At 39.3% G+C, this 17,909-nt stretch overlaps 1 protein-coding gene across 1 annotated transcript in view; it reads right to left on the bottom strand.

The window, feature by feature from the left end:
• The window catches only part of LOC118833266 (podocin-like), a 34,990-nt gene that overhangs the window by 15,786 nt on the left and 1,295 nt on the right, over positions 1-17,909 (bottom strand). The window contains exon 2 of the mRNA XM_036740621.1: positions 7,290-7,524. Coding sequence (XP_036596516.1) covers positions 7,290-7,524 — 235 coding nt within the window. The remainder of the gene's footprint in view (positions 1-7,289; positions 7,525-17,909) is intronic.

Genomic DNA, 17,909 nt, shown 5'->3' with positions numbered 1-17,909 from the left:
CTAGCTAGGAGTATAAGTGAAGGAGTCATTTCACTGAAGGGTCAGTTGATGCTATACAAAGGTCACTTTTTGGTATGATTTGAGGAGTATCCCTCAAGTCTGACCAATGCCTGAAATTCCTATCATTAATTCAACTCAATAAAGAATTGTTCAGTATTCACTGTGTATAAAGCACTATGCCAGCAAAGTACTGGAGAGACGGAGCTTGAGTTAGCACAGACCCATCTCTCAGGATACAGTGTGAAAGGGGAGACGTGGAGAGACATTTATCCAAATAATTGCAGGAGTCGATGATCTCTAGGGTACATTCCATTAGTGGAAAGCCGCGTGGTATAGAGAAAAGAACTTGAAGCTCAGGTTCAGAAATTTGGGGTTTCTGGGGGCAGCTAGGTGGTTCAGTGAGTACAGCACTGGCCCTGGAGTCAGGAAAACCTGAGTTCAAATATGGCCTCAGACACTTGGCACACTTACTAGCTGTGTGACCTTGGGCAAGTCACTTAACCCCAATTGCCCTGCCTTACCCCTCCAAAAAAAAGAAATTTGGGGCTTCCCACAGTGCTCCCAAGCCTATGGATTTGACCAGATGATCTCAAAGGTAGCTTCCACTGAAACATACCATGATATAATGGAAAGAATGCTGGCATTAGAGTAAGAGATGGGTTCATATTCCAGCTTCACTCATACCAAGGCCCATAACCTCTGGGCCAGTTGCTTGACTTCTCTGAGCCTCAATTTCCTCATCCATAAAATGGGGATAATACGCACAGGGAGTGTTGCATAGAAAACACTCTGCAAAATGGCAAAGTACTATATAAATTCAAATCACATAAATACATACCCTCATTGATTACATAAATGATGCAATCTAGATATAAATTCAACTCCAGTGAAGTTGAATTTAGCTTCCCAGATTGTCCTGTGGGTTTTAAAATGTATATGAATATTATGCTTTTCAGAGAGGCTGTATGCATGGTCGGAGGACTCGGGTTCAAATTCTGCTTCTGTTACTTACTACCTTTGTGACTCTGGGCAAGTCCCTTGTCTTCCCTCAACTTCCTCATCCATCAAATAAGAGGGTTGGATTGGATGACCCCGAAGGTCTCTCCTAGGTCTGGCTCTACAGTCTTATGGTGCAGAAGAGAGTGATATAAGAACAAGGGAGAATTCCATGTAAACATGCAATGAGGAATGTGAGAAGGGGCCCCATTTCTATAGTTGGGCTGGGGAAGGCAAGAGAGTGGGAGGCGCCGCTGGACAGGAAGATAGATGGAGAAAGCCCACGGTGGTGAAGGAAAGGCTGGCAGAGGAGTCCGTTCTAGCTACAAGGGGCAGCATGAGTAAGAGGCCAAGAAGCTAAGAGAAGGCAGGATGAAAGATGGAGGGTGGAGAATTTTCCAGCTTGGTCACAACATGGAGGACATTAAAGAGACTAGTAGGAGATGAAGTGGAAAAGTTACACTGAAAGCAGACAAGTGGGTGGCTCCCAAGCTGAAGACAAACTTTATCAGGCTTATATTTCTCCTCAGGCTGGATTTATTGACTATTATAACAAGGGACATATTCAACCTGGGAAGTTTTATTAGTTTTGCTTCCCCTTTCCCTATATTTACTATAGGGAAATGCAGGATTCCTAAAGTCTTAGCATCATTAAAACTTAAAACTGTTCTAAGACTTTTGGGACACCTTATACTTACTCCAAGTTGATCACTTCACTGAAAAACCAACACAAGAAACACCAAATTAACAGCAAGAGGAAATCAAACTAAAGTTGGAGAAGACAAGATTTTTTTTGGAAAAGGCATTTGAAAATGAGTTATTTTCTAAATTCTGACCCCGTTTTGTCTCAGCATACTAAAGCCTAGAAACATCAGTTCTTAAGCTTTTTGGTCTCAGGACCCTTTACGCTCTTAAAAATTATAGAGGATCCCAAAGAACTTTCATTTATGTGGGTTATATCTATCTACATTTATTTTGTTAGAAATGAAAACATCTTAGTATTATCATGAAAACAATAATGACCTCTAAGACCCCCTGCAAAGGTCTCAGGACCATACTTTAGGGACTCTTGCTCTAGACTCTAGAATCAGAAGTATCGAATTTTCTTTGAAGTCTCATGCTGGCATGGAGCTATCAGGATCTTGGAACCTATGAAGCTATGTCAGCAGAGGACAGGTTCTGACAAGTCTTAACAAGATGCTTCATGTATAGGCTCAGGGATGGGCTACTGTCCAAGGACCAGATGAAACAAATATAGTCCCATTGCCAGAAGATTTATCACTGCTTAAATCAATCTCTCTCTCAACTCCATGAGTACCCTATTTAATGAAAACATGGATCATTTTAAGTTTTGAAGAGGTAAAAATGGAATCACCGAATGTCAAAGCTCAGAGGTTTCTATGAAGATCATCTGTAACCAGAATGGCCTTTGTTTTCTTTGAATGACTCAGCTTACCTCATTGAGCCTCTGGACACTGTGGCTTGCTCTTCCGGGGCAGGAGGCCCGGGGAGCATGCCGGGAAGCAGACAACTTCCTGTGTGATGAGTCATGGGGCTGGCTGAGGGGAGGTGTTAACCTCTACCCTAGGGGGAGGGGCCAACTCAGGAACCAATCGGCCCTGGTCATTCGGGCGGAGCTTGATGATGTCAAAAACCCTATAAGAGGGGAGAGGACAGCTTGAAGAGTTCTCTTTCCTTTTTCGGTTGGAGCCAGCGACAGTTACATCGTCAGTTACAACGACAGTTACATCGTCAGTTACAGTTGCAGCTTCAGTTACAGACACAGACACAGCTGAGGCAGGAGCTGCCAGTAGCAGAGCTGACCTACGGGAGGAAGCTGAACAAAGACTTCAGTCCAGTGGGTAATCTTATTACCATAAAGGGGGAAACATGATTTTGCTTTACGCAATCATGTTTCTCTGTAGCCTCCTGGTTACTCTTTCAAGGCGTACTTATTGGGCCTGGAAACTTTTCATTAACATATCAAAATGGGGTTGCTGGTTCATGGGTTGGTTACTGTTGAGCCTAAATAAATGTTTTGATTCTTCTGCCTTCTACTTTGAGAGTTTCTTATATCCGGCGGTTCCGAACCTTTCAGACATGTTTATGATCCTCTTTGAGATTATAAACTCTGCCCTCCTGATACATTTGGCGTCACGAACAGGATCGCTAGGTATAAGATCTCTATTTAGAAGCAGAACAATTTCAGAGGAAGAGATGAATATCCCAGGATGGGAGGATCCATTTTATTCCTCCCTAGCAAAAGAATTGGCTAAAAAAGCTGGACCCTGTGAAAACTGGGAACCAAGGCTACGGAGAGGAGATCCTAGGGATTTGGAAAAGTGTTTACGAGAAGTTGGGATTCAGTCAGGGGCATCACTATCTAGGCAAAGCTGGATAGTGTTATCAGCCTACCGGCTAGTATACGAAAGATTGAGATTAAGTGAAAGACATGGGGGCACTCCTACCCCACAGGAAGAAGGGGAATCTCAGATAGCAGGAGACCAAACTGACTCAAATGAGAACTTTTCTATTAATGCGGCTAAGAGCAACAGGAGACCAAAAAAGCCCAGAGTGCATTTCAACCCAGCCCAGAAAGAGCCTGACTGCCTGCTTCGTCCTAGCCATGGTGGCAGAGGAAGTGAGTGGGGAGAGAATGAGACAATGTTAGGGGCTGAGGCACAAAACACTACTGGGGTTCAGGATGTGCCTCACACAGAGAATAGGAGATGGTTAAATGATCAGACAAGGGCTCGACCCATACAAAGGAGGAAGACAGAAACCCGAGGTGAAGATTCAGTTACAAGGGAAATTCAGGAAGATTTCTCACCGCAAGAGGTCACAGATATTTTGAGTAGATTCAGCCAAAGAATAGGAGAACCATTGATATCTTGGATGGTAAGACTCAGTGATCAAGGGGCCGGTGGAATATCAGTAGATGGGACAGACTGCATGAGATTCATAGGTATCAGCCATGATCCTCTAGTTCAACAAGCTTTTAGGGAACATCATCAGCAAGGAGATGGTGATAGCAGGACTACTCTGTTGGCATTAGCCGCTGTGGGATGCAATAAGAGATATGCTACTGATTCTATGTGGCCCACTGAGCACAGACCCTGGTATTCACTTAGAGATTGTATCATGAGACTAAAGGAGGAGGTAATGAAGCCTGCCATTATGACAGGAACTGCAGACAAATATTACAATGATTCAATGGAACTGCCTCATAGGAATTTAATAATTAAGACAGCTCCCCCTGCTTATAAACAACTAATTTTGAATTTATTACTTGGAGAAGTAGGGAGCCGTCTTACAACAGTGATAAATAAGATTTTACAGTTACATGACTTAGGTGACTGGGGAGGGGATAGATCTCCTCGAGAGAGAAGGGTGAATAACCAGCAAACTTGGCGCCAAAGGAGAGTAACAAGGAAAGAAATGTTTACTGCTTTATTGAGAGCAGGAGTAGGTTTTGAAATGATAGATGGAATTCCAACCAATGAATTATATAGAATGTACAGAGATAAAGGCCTTGATAACAGGAGAGATAGGGAAATAAGAACTGCTCCTGCAAATACTACAGATGTTGAACCTTCAAACCCAAGTGAATCACATGAAAGGGAATACTGAAGAATTATAGTCCATACTTGTCTATTCTTTTTGTCCTTTGTTTTGGCTAACCTTGTTGCTAGTTTTGTTTCCTTCAGGCTTAAGCACCCTGCACTTTCCGGTGACTGCCTAAGCATGTAGCATTCTTGGAATTCCTGCCAGCTTGTTAAAGAAATGACCTCTGGAATGGGACTTTTTGGGGGCAGGGCCATCTCTACATCCAATTTCAGCATGAAGAAGCTATGGAAAATGAGACCTTCACCCCTCACCCCAAGATTTTGAGCCCCAATCGTTCAAGGGGGGGTGGAAATGATGATAGTGTTCTGTTTACTTATTTTGTGTTATCCTTGCTGTGTTGTTTTATTGTTATGATATTATTGATCCTATGTAATGGATACAAGGATTTAGGGGTGGACATTTGAATTATTAATAATTATTTTGGGGATGATTGATTGAAGAGATTATCTTGCTGGGACCTAGGGGTGGATCGCATTTGAATCGTTAACCAATGTTTGGGAATGTCACTGAATGATATGTTTTGCTTTATTGTGAATGATATGTTTTAGTTTCCTTTGTAATTGAATCACAATGTATGTTCTAGGATACATGGCTGATTAGATTATGTATCCTATAACAAGGGGTGGAGTGTAACCAGAATGGCCTTTGTTTTCTTTGAATGACTCAGCTTACCTCATTGAGCCTCTGGACACTGTGGCTTGCTCTTCCGGGGCAGGAGGCCCGGGGAGCATGCCGGGAAGCAGACAACTTCCTGTGTGATGAGTCATGGGGCTGGCTGAGGGGAGGTGTTAACCTCTACCCTAGGGGGAGGGGCCAACTCAGGAACCAATCGGCCCTGGTCATTCGGGCGGAGCTTGATGATGTCAAAAACCCTATAAGAGGGGAGAGGACAGCTTGAAGAGTTCTCTTTCCTTTTTCGGTTGGAGCCAGCGACAGTTACATCGTCAGTTACAACGACAGTTACATCGTCAGTTACAGTTGCAGCTTCAGTTACAGACACAGACACAGCTGAGGCAGGAGCTGCCAGTAGCAGAGCTGACCTACGGGAGGAAGCTGAACAAAGACTTCAGTCCAGTGGGTAATCTTATTACCATAAAGGGGGAAACATGATTTTGCTTTACGCAATCATGTTTCTCTGTAGCCTCCTGGTTACTCTTTCAAGGCGTACTTATTGGGCCTGGAAACTTTTCATTAACATATCAAAATGGGGTTGCTGGTTCATGGGTTGGTTACTGTTGAGCCTAAATAAATGTTTTGATTCTTCTGCCTTCTACTTTGAGAGTTTCTTATATCCGGCGGTTCCGAACCTTTCAGACATGTTTATGATCCTCTTTGAGATTATAAACTCTGCCCTCCTGATACATCATCTAATTTAGAGCTCCCTAATCTCTGTTGAAATGAGGGTTCATTGTTAATTTTTGGAAGCTCCAAGATCCCAGAGAGGTAGCATAGTGGATAGAGAGTTAATCTCAGAGTTAGGCAGTCCTTGGTTCAAGTATTGCCTCTAATACGTATTGGACATGCACCCCAAGTAACTCACATTCCGAGTTGTTCCTGGGGTTTCATTATAATAGGGTGAGAAAACTGTTTGTAGATCAGCAGCAGTTCAGGAACTGATAGTTTTAGAGAGTTACTTGGAGACAAAGAAAGGTTGAATAACTTGACCAGGGTCATGTAACTAGTGTATGTCAGAGGCAAGGATTTGAACCCAGGTTTTCCTGACTCTAGACTAACTTTCCAGCCACTACTGCAGTCTGCCTCTCCCACTACTAAATAACCATGCTTCCCTTATTATGTTTTTTCAAAAAATTATATAGTCCATTTTAATTTTATTATAAACTCCATTTTGTAAAAATGCTGTCTCATAAAGTTTTTTTTTTAAAAGTAATTCTAATGGATCTTTTAAAATAACTGACATTTATACAGTGTTTTCAGTTTGCAAAGTACTTGGCACACATTATCTTTTTTTCCTTTAATATATGGTATTTTATTTCTCCCTGCCAATGGCATGTTAAAACCCCTTACATTATCTCGTTTGATCATCACAACTTTTCAGGTAACTGCTATTACTATATCCATTTACGGACGAGGCAAAAGAGGTTGACTTGCCTATCTAGAGTCACAAAGTAAGTATCAAAGATAGTATTTGAAGACAGGTCTCTGCTGGCTCCTTAGGGCAGTACACTGTCTGAAACACTGTATTCCAACAAAAAGCCCTATTGTTGGGATTTCATTACTTTCCTTTTCTTTTGCTTTTTTAAGTGACTAACTAGAACTTCTGTGCTTCAGAGTTGGACATATTGATTCCGTCTATGTTCCTTATCACTTAGACTACCCTTCGTCCTTTGCTATGCCTATTTGCCACGTTCCTTGTCCCCTTCCTCTGATCATTACCCGTGGTTTTTTTTTTTAATTCCTTAAATTTATACTTATATACTCTTGCTCTCTTTTCAATTAGATCGTAAGAGTCTTAAGGGAGGTAGAAAATTGTCTCTAGATCACTCTTTGAGCCTTTCTGGTAACCTAGAAGGATGATCTATACACAGTGGCTGCTTTATTAATGCTAAGGACTACTTGCTGTTCCTTTATAGAGATAGGACATGGAGAAATGGAGAAATGCAGCTCTCCCTTCTCTTCCTCCACTTCCCACCATTTTCAGACAGTACCTTCTTCCTGTTGCTCACTTTCTAACAGTGCCATCACCTCAGTTTCATTTTCCAAGGAGCCCATGACATCATCTACATCCACCATGGTGGAAGTCTGGATTCTGTTAACTGCTTCTAGGGTAGTTCCACCATTCTTGTCCTCCTTTCCTTTCTTCCTCTTAGAATCCTGCTTTTCCTGTCCAGCATTTTGGCTGCTACTAACTCTATCCCCTTTCTCTAAGTTTCCTCTTTTATTCTTAGGTGGAGAGTTTCTATTTCACTCATGGGACTCCCTGGAAGAGCTTCGGGACCACTTCTCCTTCCTCAGAACTAAGTGATGGAGTGGTAGGTCCAAGAAGGCTCCAGGACATACAAATATATTCTCCCTTGCATAGCCATATCATGTGACCAGGTGATGACTGTTATAGTAAAAAGGAGGAAGCTTCAACAGCTATAGGCTTAGTTATTAGATCTGCTGGACAATGAAATGGGACACCTGGGATTTAATAATTTTTTCTTGAACTGTTGTACTCTCAGGTCACAGAGTCTATAATCTCAAATACTTAAATACAAAGTAGGAATAGAAAAAAAGCATGTCATGTGCACAGCAGAGCATAAGAGAGGATTCAAAATATGTAGCGATAAATTTTCATTTCAATAAAGTCTGTATGATAAATACTATACATTGTGTTGAGAGCTGTGCATCTTTGCTTTGCCTCCTTCTAAGTTTTCTTTTGTTCTCTGCGGTCCACTTTTTACTTTGCTCTTTTTCCCCCTTTTCCCCACTACAATGAGTGCAGATATATTTATATAGACCTACACATATACATACATATGTACATATACAGATATATACTTTCCCTAACAAAACCTACTCCTGATTTTTCTCTTTATGTTTGTGTGTATCTCCTTATTTCCTACCCCTCCTGACTCCTCTACTTTACTTCTACCTGCAATTATGTTAAAGCAATTTTTGACATTTTAATAAAAGTTTGGAGTTCCAAATTCTATCCCTCTCTCAACAACCTTCAACTGGGACTTTTATATACCAACAGAGAATGAGCTGAAACTTCCTGGTTTGTGAAGCAAAATTTCGTATAAGGTCACACTCTCCCCTCCTCTCAATAGTCTCTCACTGGACCATTTAAAAAAGGGATTGGGAACTTGGGACCAGCAAAGTCTAAGCAAAGTGCTATAATAAACTTAAAGTTTACTTTCACTTTAGAAAGACTTCAGCAGAAGGAAATGGGGGGGAGTGGAGAGGAGTCCATTCTGTGTGAAAATAGGCATATAGCTGAGTAATAAGCATGGCAAACAGTTCACTTTGGCTAAAACTAAGATTACGTGATGGAGAGTAGTAAATGAAAGTGCTAGAAAAATAGCTTGCTGTCAGATTGTGGAAGACCCTGAGGATTAGAAGTTTTTGTTTTATTCAGTAAACAGTATGGGCCCCCTGAATGTTTTTTAAAAGTAGATCAGAGGGGGGGGGCGGAGCCAAGATGGCCGAATGAAGGCAGCCTCTTACCGGAGCTCTCTCACAAGGTCTGTCAGATTCCCATAAAAAAGTGAATTTGAGCAGATTTGAGAGAGTCAGAAACTGCGAGCAGTCTGCGTGGGGCAAATTTCCGAGCCGGGAGAGTCTGAAAGGCCGGAGGAACGAACCTGCAGGCTCGGAGAGTGCTCGGTGCGGAGCTGCTCCAGACCAAGGCGGAAGCGGCCGGCCGGGAAATCCACGTGGGAGACAGGCTGGGAGAAAGCTGGGCGCCCGAAACCGGCAGAGATCCCCAGGCCTCCCAACACAGGACGGCAGTCTCTGGGAGCGACGAGAGGCAGCACAACGCCACCAGCCGCGAAAACACCCAGTCCTGACACTTGCAAAACCCAGGAACTCGGCCTCTTGAACTTCCGGAAGACTCAATGGCCAGGTAAACGGCTCTAACCCCTCCCCCCCTCACCCAGAGAATTCCTCAGGGAAAAAAAAAAGAGAACCGAAACAGAGGAGAGAGTAGTGGGGCCTCACAGGACAAATACTAGAAGTTCATTAGTACCGCAGAGTCGGCAGGGGTCAACAACGGGAGCCCAGGCATAACCTTGCTCCCCCAGGGGAAGTGCCAGACATCAGCTCAAACAACAAACAGCTGAGACCATTGCTGAAAAGCAAGTACTGGAGAGCATCCACAGGGAGTGAGACGCCAGGGAGCCAGACCCCTCCCCCACACCTCAGGAAACTGAAGGGTATAATTCCAGACTCACAACCCCCAGAATAAGAAAGCTGGAACAGAAAGCCCTGAGATCCACAGATAGAAATTCGTTGTAAAGCCAGCAAAAGGCAAACCAACATGAAGAAGAACACAAAAAAACCGAGGACAATAGATTCTTTTTATGGAGACAGGCAGGATCAAAATATCGACATAGAAGAAGATAGCAATGACACGGTAGATACATCAGATACCTCAAAAGCTAATATGATCTGGTCTCCAGCCCAAAAAGCACTGCTGGAAGAGCTAAAAGAGGATTTTAAAAACCAAATTAGGGAGGTAAAAGAAAACATGGAAAAAATGGAAAAGTCCCTAAAGAATAAGATTGGCGAAATGGCTATGGAGATTCAGAATCTAGAGAGAGAAAAGGACACCCTGAGAAGTGAAATCAACCAATTGAAAATGGAGGCTCAAAAGCAAAATGTAAACACTAACTCATTTAAAATTAGACTTGAGCAAGTAGAAGCTAATGAATCTATGAGGCATCAAGAAGTAATAAAACAAAACGTAAAGAATGAAAAAAAAATGTGAAATATCTGATTGGCAAAACTACTGACCTGGAAAATAGATCCAGGAGAGACAATTTGAGAGTTATTGGTCTACCGGAAATCCACGATGAAAAAAGGAGCCTTGACAGTATCTTCGAAGAAATTATCAAAGACAACTGCCCAGAGGTCCTAGAACCAGACGGCAAAATAGTCATTGAAAGAATTCACCGATCACCCCCTGAAAGAGATCCCAAACTGAAAACACCAAGAAATATTATAGCCAAATTTCAGAGCTATAAACTCAAGGATAAAATACTGCAAGCAGCCAAAAAGACTCAATTCAAATATCGTGGAACTACAGTCAGGATCACGCAGGATCTCTCAGCTTCCACATTAAAAGACAGGAGAAATTGGAATATGATATTCCGAAGGGCAAAGGAGCTGGGACTACAACCAAGGATCAACTACCCAGCAAAACTAAGCATAATTTTCCAGGCAAGGTGATGGACATTCAATGAAATAAGGGAATTCCAGACCTTCCTGATGAAAAGGCCAGAACTCAATGGAAAATTTGATCTCCAAATACAAACCTCAAGAGAGACATAAAAGGGTAACCAGGGGGAAAAACCCCACAAACTTCATTAACCAATAAGCTTAGGTTGTTTACATCTTTATGTGGGATTATATCATCTTATGTATGTTTTTTATGTATATATATATATATATATATATATATATATATATATATACACATATATATACATATATAAGTCATTCTTGTGAATGGTACAACTATTGTGACAAATGAAAGGGATATACATAGGTTGTGAATGCCTGTATAAATTAACTGATGTAAAGATATAAAATATAAATAAGAGATATAAAGGGAGGGCTATGAGGGAAGTGGTAAGGAGGTTGTAGAAAAGGGTAAATTACACCAAAGGAAGTGGAAAAAAATCATATTATAGTAGAGGGAAAGAAGGGAGGGAGAAGAGCAGTATTTGAGCTTTACTGTCATCTGATCTAGTTCAAGAAGGGAATAACATACTCTGATAAGTTTAGAAATCTAACTTGTCCTACGGGAAGTGGGAGGGAAAGGGGGGAAAAAGGGAGGGGGGAGGGCAGAAGGAAGAGGAGAAGTAGCAAGTGGGTAACGGTAAGATAAGGGAGGGGAATAAAGAGGGAGGGTTAACTGAGGAAAGCGGCGGTCAAAAGCAAAACTTTGTTGGGGAGGAGAAGGGGAAAGGGAGAAATAAAAGCATAAACAGGGGGAATTAGGATGGAGAAAAAGACACAGATAGAAATCATAACCCTGAACGTGCAGGGGATGAACATTCTCACAAAACAAAAGCAGATAGCAGAATGGATTAAAAACCAAAATCCTACAATATGCTGTTTACAAGAAATGCATCTGAAACAGGGGGATACACATAGGGTTAAGGTAAAAGGCTGGAGTAAAATATATTGTGCCTCAGCTAAAGTAAAAAAAGCAGGTGTAGCAATCCTAATCTCAGACAAAGCAAAAGTAAAGATAGATCTAATTAAAAGAGATAAGGAAGGACATTATATCCTGCTAAAAGGCACCATAAACAATGAAGCAATATCATTGCTTAACATATATGCACCAAGTGGTAAGGCATACAGATTCTTAGAGGAGAGGTTAAGGGAGTTACAGGAAGAAATAGACAGCAAAACTATAATATTGGGAGACCTCAACCTCCCCCTTTCTGAACTTGATAAATCTAACCTCAAAATAAATAAGAAAAAAAGTTAAGGAGGTAAACAGAATTTTAGGAAAGGCACATATGATAGACCTCTGGAGAAAACTGAATGAGGATAAAAAGGAATATACTTTCTTCTCAAAAGTACATGGCACATACTCAAAAATTGACCATGTACTAGGGCATAAAAACCTCACAATCCAGTGCAGAAAAGCAGAAGTAGTCAATGCATCCTTTTCAGATCATGATGCAATAAGAATCATTTTTAATAAGTACCATGGAAAAATAAGCTAAAAACTAATTGGAAACTAAATAATTTAATTCTAAAGAGTGAGTGGGCCAAAGAACAAATCAGAGAAACAATTAATAATTTCATTCAAGAGAATGACAATAATGAAACAACATACCAAAACTTATGGGATGCAGCAAAAGCAGTTCTTAGGGGAAGTTTTATATCTCTAAATGCCTACATGAATAAAATAGGGAAAGAGGAGATCAATGATCTGGGCATACAGCTGAAAAAGCTAGAAAAAGAGCAAATTGAAAACCCCCAATTAAATACCAAATTAGAAATACTGAAAATCAAAGGAGAGATTAATAAAATTGAAACCAAGAAAACTATTGAATTAATAAATAAAACAAAGAGCTGGTTTTATGAAAAAACCAATAAAATTGACAAACCTTTGGCCAATTTGATTAAAAAAAAGAAAGAAGAAAATCAAATTACCAGTATCAAAAATGAAAAGGGTGAGGTCACCTCTAATGAAGAGGAAATCAAAACAATAATTAGGAATTATTTTGCCCAACTGTATGCCCATAAATCTGACAACCTTACAGATATGGATGAATATCTACAAAAACATAAACTGCCCAGACTAACAGAGAAGGAAGTGAAATTTCTTAATGACCCCATATCAGAAAAAGAAATTGAGCAGGCCATCAACGAACTCCCTAGGAAAAAATCTCCAGGGCCAGATGGTTTTACATGTGAATTCTATCAAACATTTAGAGAACAACTAATTCCAATACTTTGTAGACTATTTGGGAAAATAGGTGAAGAAGGAGTCCTACCAAATTCTTTTTATGACACAAATATGGTACTAATACCCAAACCAGGTAGAGTTAAAACAGAGAAAGAAAATTATAGACCAATTTCTCTAATGAATATTGATGCAAAAATTTTAAATTAAATATTAGCAAAAAGATTGCAGCAACTCATTACGAGAATAATACACCATGACCAGGTAGGATTTATTCCAGGAATGCAAGGATGGTTCAATATTAGGAAAACTATTAGCATAATTGACCATATCAACAACAAAACTAGCAGAAACCATATGATCATCTCAATAGACGCAGAAAAAGCCTTTGACAAAGTACAACACCCATTCCTATTAAAAACACTAGAAAGCATAGGACTAAGTGGAACCTTCCTCAAAATTATAAATAGCATCTACCTAAAACCATCAACAAGCATTATTTGTAATGGGGATAAACTACATGCATTCCCAATAAGATCAGGGGTGAACCAAGGATGTCCATCATCACCCCTATTATTCAATTTGGTTCTAGAAACATTAGCTGTAGCAATAAGAGAAGAAAAAGAAATTGAAGGAATTAGAATAGGAAAAGAAGAAACTAAATTATCACTTTTTGCAGATGATATGATGATTTACTTAGAGAATCCTAGAGAATCAAGTAAAAAATTACTTGAAATAATAAACAACTTTAGCAAAGTTGCAGGATATAAAATAAACCCACATAAATCCTCAGCATTCCTATACATTACTGACAAAGCCCAACAGCAAGAGATAGAAAGAGAAATTTCATTCAAAGTTACTGAAGGCACTATAAAATATTTGGGAGTCTATTTACCAAGACAAACCCAGGGCCTATATGAACATAACTATGAAACACTTTTCACGCGAATAAAATCAGATCTAAATAAATGGAGAAATATCAGTTGCTCATGGTTAGGCCGAGCTAATATAATAAAAATGACAATTCTACCTAAATTAATCTATCTATTCAGTGCCATACCAATCGAACTACCAAAAAATTTTTTTACTGAGCTGGACAAAGTAATAACAAAATTCATTCGGAAAAACAAGAGGTCTAGAGTATCTAGGATATTAATGAAAAGGCATGCTAGAGATGGTGGTTTAGCCACACCAGATATTAAACTGTACTACACAGCAGCAGTCATCAAAACTGCCTGGTACTGGTTAAGAAACAGGGGTGTGGATCAGTGGAATAGGATAGGTACACAAGTAGGTGAAATCAACAAGTTTAGCAATCTACTCTTTGATAAACCCAAAGAAGCCAGTTTCTGGGCTAATAATTCACTATTTCACAAAAACTGTTGGGAAAATTGGAAAATGGTAGGGCAAAAACTGGGCATAGACCAATATCTTACACCATATACCAAAATAAAGTCAAAATGGGTTCATGATTTAGGAGTAAAAGTTGATACTCTAAGTAATTTGGGAAAGCAAGGAATAGTTTACTTATCAGATTTGTGGAAAGTAAAGAATTCATGACCCAACAAGAGATAGAGAGCATTACAAAATGCAAAATGGATAATTTTGATTATGTCAAATTGAAATGTTTTTGTACAAAAAAAGCCAATGCAACAAGAATTAGGAGGGAAGCAGAAAATTGGGAGAAAATCTTTGCAACTAGTATCTCTGATAAAGGCCTCATCTCTAAAATATACAGGGAGCTAAGCCAAATATATAGGAATACAAGCCATTCCCCAATTGAGAAATGGTCAAAGGATATGAACAGGCAGTTTTCAGAGGAAGAAATTAAAGCTATCTACAGGCATATGGAAAAATGCTCTGGATCGCTGCTGATTAGAGAAATGCAAATCAAAACAACTCTTAGATACCACATCTCTCCTGTCAGATTGGCTAAAATAACAAATCAGGAGAATGATAAATGCTGGAAAGGATGTGGGGAAATTGGAACATTGTTGCATTGCTGGTGGAGTTGTGAGCTGATCCAGCCATTTTGGAGGGCGGTGTGGAACTATGCCCAAAGGGCTATAGAAATGTTCATACCCTTTGACCCAGTAATACCACTTCTAGGGTTGTATCCCAAAGAAATCACGCAAGTGGGAAAAGGACCCATATGTACAAGAATATTTATAGCAGCTCTCTTTGTGGTAGCCAAGAATTGGAAAGCAAAGGGATGCCCATCAATTGGGGAATGGCTGAACAAGCTGTGGTATATGAAGGTGATGGAATACTATTGTGCCATAAGAAATGGGGATGATGCAGACTTCATAACAACCTGGAAAAACCTACACGACATAATGCTGAGTGAGCGGAGCAGAGCCAGGAGAACGTTGTGCACAGCCACAGATATGTGGATTCCTTGAGGACCATCCCTGACATACTGCGCTTCTCTCAGCAACCTAAAGGGGCAAGGACAACTCCAGGGGACTCACGATGGAGAATGCTATCTTCATTCAGAGAAAGAACTGCGAAGTTTGAATACAGACTGAGGCATACTACATGCTCGCCTTTTCTGCTTCTCTTTTGCTTTTGTTTTTGGGGTTTTTTTTTTTTGGTTTTTTTTTTGTTTTTTTTTTTTTTTTTGGTTCTGTTTCTTCTTTCTCATGATTCATTCCATTGGTCAAAATTCTTCTCCACGACTTGACTAGAGCATAAATTAATTCAATGCGAAGTTATACATGACAGTTATATGAGACTTCATGCAGTCTTGGGGAGGGAGGGGGGAGGGAGGGGAGAAAAACTGGAACTCAAAACTATGTAGAACCGTGTGTGGTAAACTAAAAATAAATAAAGAAAAAAAAATAAAATTAAAAAAAAAAAGTAGATCAGAGCAGGCTACAGAACTGTGCATACCCTTTGACCAGCAATACCACTACTAGGTCTGTATCCCAAAAAGATAAAAAAGAAAAAAAAGACCTATGATAAGCTAAAAGCATTTCCAGTAATATTGGAGGTGAAGAAGGATACCCATTATCACCACTGTTACTCAATATTGTACTAGAAATGTTACCTTTAGCAACAAGAGAAGAGAAAAAGAAATTGAAGGAATTAGAATAGACAAAGAAGAAACAAAGCTACCACTCTTAGCAGATGATATTATGGTATACTTAGAGAATTCTAGACAATCAAGTAAAACATTACTTGAAATAATAAACAACTTTAGCAAAGTTGCAGGATATAAAATAAACCCACACACCCACATAAATCATCAGCATTTCTTTATATAACTAACAAAGCCTAACAGCAAGAGATAAAAAGAGAAATTCCATTTAAAGTTACTGTAGACATTATAAAATATCTGGGAATCTACCTGCCAAAACAAACCCAGGAACTATATGACCACAATTACAAAACACGTTTCACACAAATAAAGTCAAATCTAAACATATGGAAAAATATCAGTTGCTTATTAGTAAGCCGAGCTAATATAATAAAAAGACAATTCTACCTAAATTAAATTACTTATTCAATGCCATACCAATCAAACTACCAAAAATTATTTTATAGTGCTACAAAAAAATAGCAAAATTCATCTGGAAGAACAAAAGATCCAGAATATCAAGGGAATTAATGAAAAGAAATGTAAAGGAAGGTGGCCTAGCCATACCAGATCTTAAAATGTATTATAATGCAGCAATCATCAAAACTAGTTGGTACCGGCTAAGAAACAGAGTGGCGGATCAGTTGAATAGATTAGGCACATGAGACACAACAGGCAATGACTATAGCAATCTAGTATTTGATAAATGCAAAGACTCCAGCTTCTGGGATAAGAACTCACTATTTAACAAAAACTGCTGGGAAAACTGGAAAATAGCATGGCAGAACCTAGGCACAGAACAACATCTTACACCCTATAGAGTCAAAATGGGTACATGATTTAGATATAAAGACTGATACTAAATGTAAACTAGGAGAGCAAGGAATAGTTTACCTGTCAGATCTATGGAGAATGAAAGAATTTATGACCAAACAAGAGATGGAGAACATTATCAAATGCAAAATGGATGATTTTGATGACTTTAAATTGAAAAGTTTCTGCACAAACAAAGCCAACGCAATCAAGATTCGAAGGGAAATAGAAAGCTGGGAAACAATTTTGATAGCCAGTGTCTCTGATAAAGGCATCATTTCAAAAATATATAGAGAACTGAGTTGAATGTATAAGAATATGAGTCATTCCCCAGTTGATAAATGGTCAAATGATATGAACAGGCAATTTTCAGAGGAAGAAATTAAGCTATCTAGAGTCATATGAAAAATTTCTCTAAATCAATAGGATAATGCAAATAAAAACACTCTCAGGTACACCTACCAGATTGGCTAACATGCCAAAACAGGAAAATGATAAATGTTGGAGAAGATGTGGGAAAATTGGAACACTAATGCATTGTTGGTGGAGTTGTAAAGTGATCCAACCGTTCTGGAGAACAGTTTGGAACTATGCCCAAAGGGCTAAAAAACTGCATACCCTTTCACCCAGTAATACCACTTCTACAGCTGTATTCCAAAGAGATCATAAAATGGAAAAGGACCCACATGTACAAAAATATTTATAGCAGTGATTTTTGTGGCCAAAGAATTTGAAATTGAGGGATGTTCGTCAACTGGGGAATGGCTGAAGAAGTTGTGGTATATGAATGAAATGGAATACTATCGTGCTGTAAGAAATTAAGAGGGGGATGGTTTCAGAAAAAAAAAATATGTCAAGACCTATTTGAAATGACAGAAAGTGAAGTGAGAAGAACCTCAAAATCATTGTGCACATTAACAGCAATATTATACTGAAGATGAATTGTGAAAAGTTTGGTTAATCTCATCAATACAAAGATCGAAAACACAATTCCAAACAACTTGTGGCCGAAGAAAAAATGCTATCCAATTCCGAAGAGAATACTGAGGAACTTTGGTTACAAACCGAATTATACTTTCCTTTCTATATATTTTTTTAAAAAGCTAATATGGTACTATATTTTACATGATTTCACAAGTATAATTAGTGTATTGTTTACCTTCTTACCAAGTGGGGATGGGGGAGGAGGGAGAGAACTCAAAATTTAAAAGTAAAAGAATTTCATAATAAATTGAAAAAGGTATAATAGAGCCAAACATTAGGAAATGGTCTGCAAACTCAGGTGTCACGTTAGTTTTTTTT

This window comes from Trichosurus vulpecula, assembly GCF_011100635.1.
Source record: "Trichosurus vulpecula isolate mTriVul1 chromosome X unlocalized genomic scaffold, mTriVul1.pri SUPER_X_unloc_8, whole genome shotgun sequence".
Classification (NCBI taxonomy): Eukaryota; Metazoa; Chordata; class Mammalia; order Diprotodontia; family Phalangeridae; genus Trichosurus; species Trichosurus vulpecula.
Note: the sequence above shows the minus strand (reverse complement) of the source record. Positions and strands in the feature narration are given on the sequence as shown.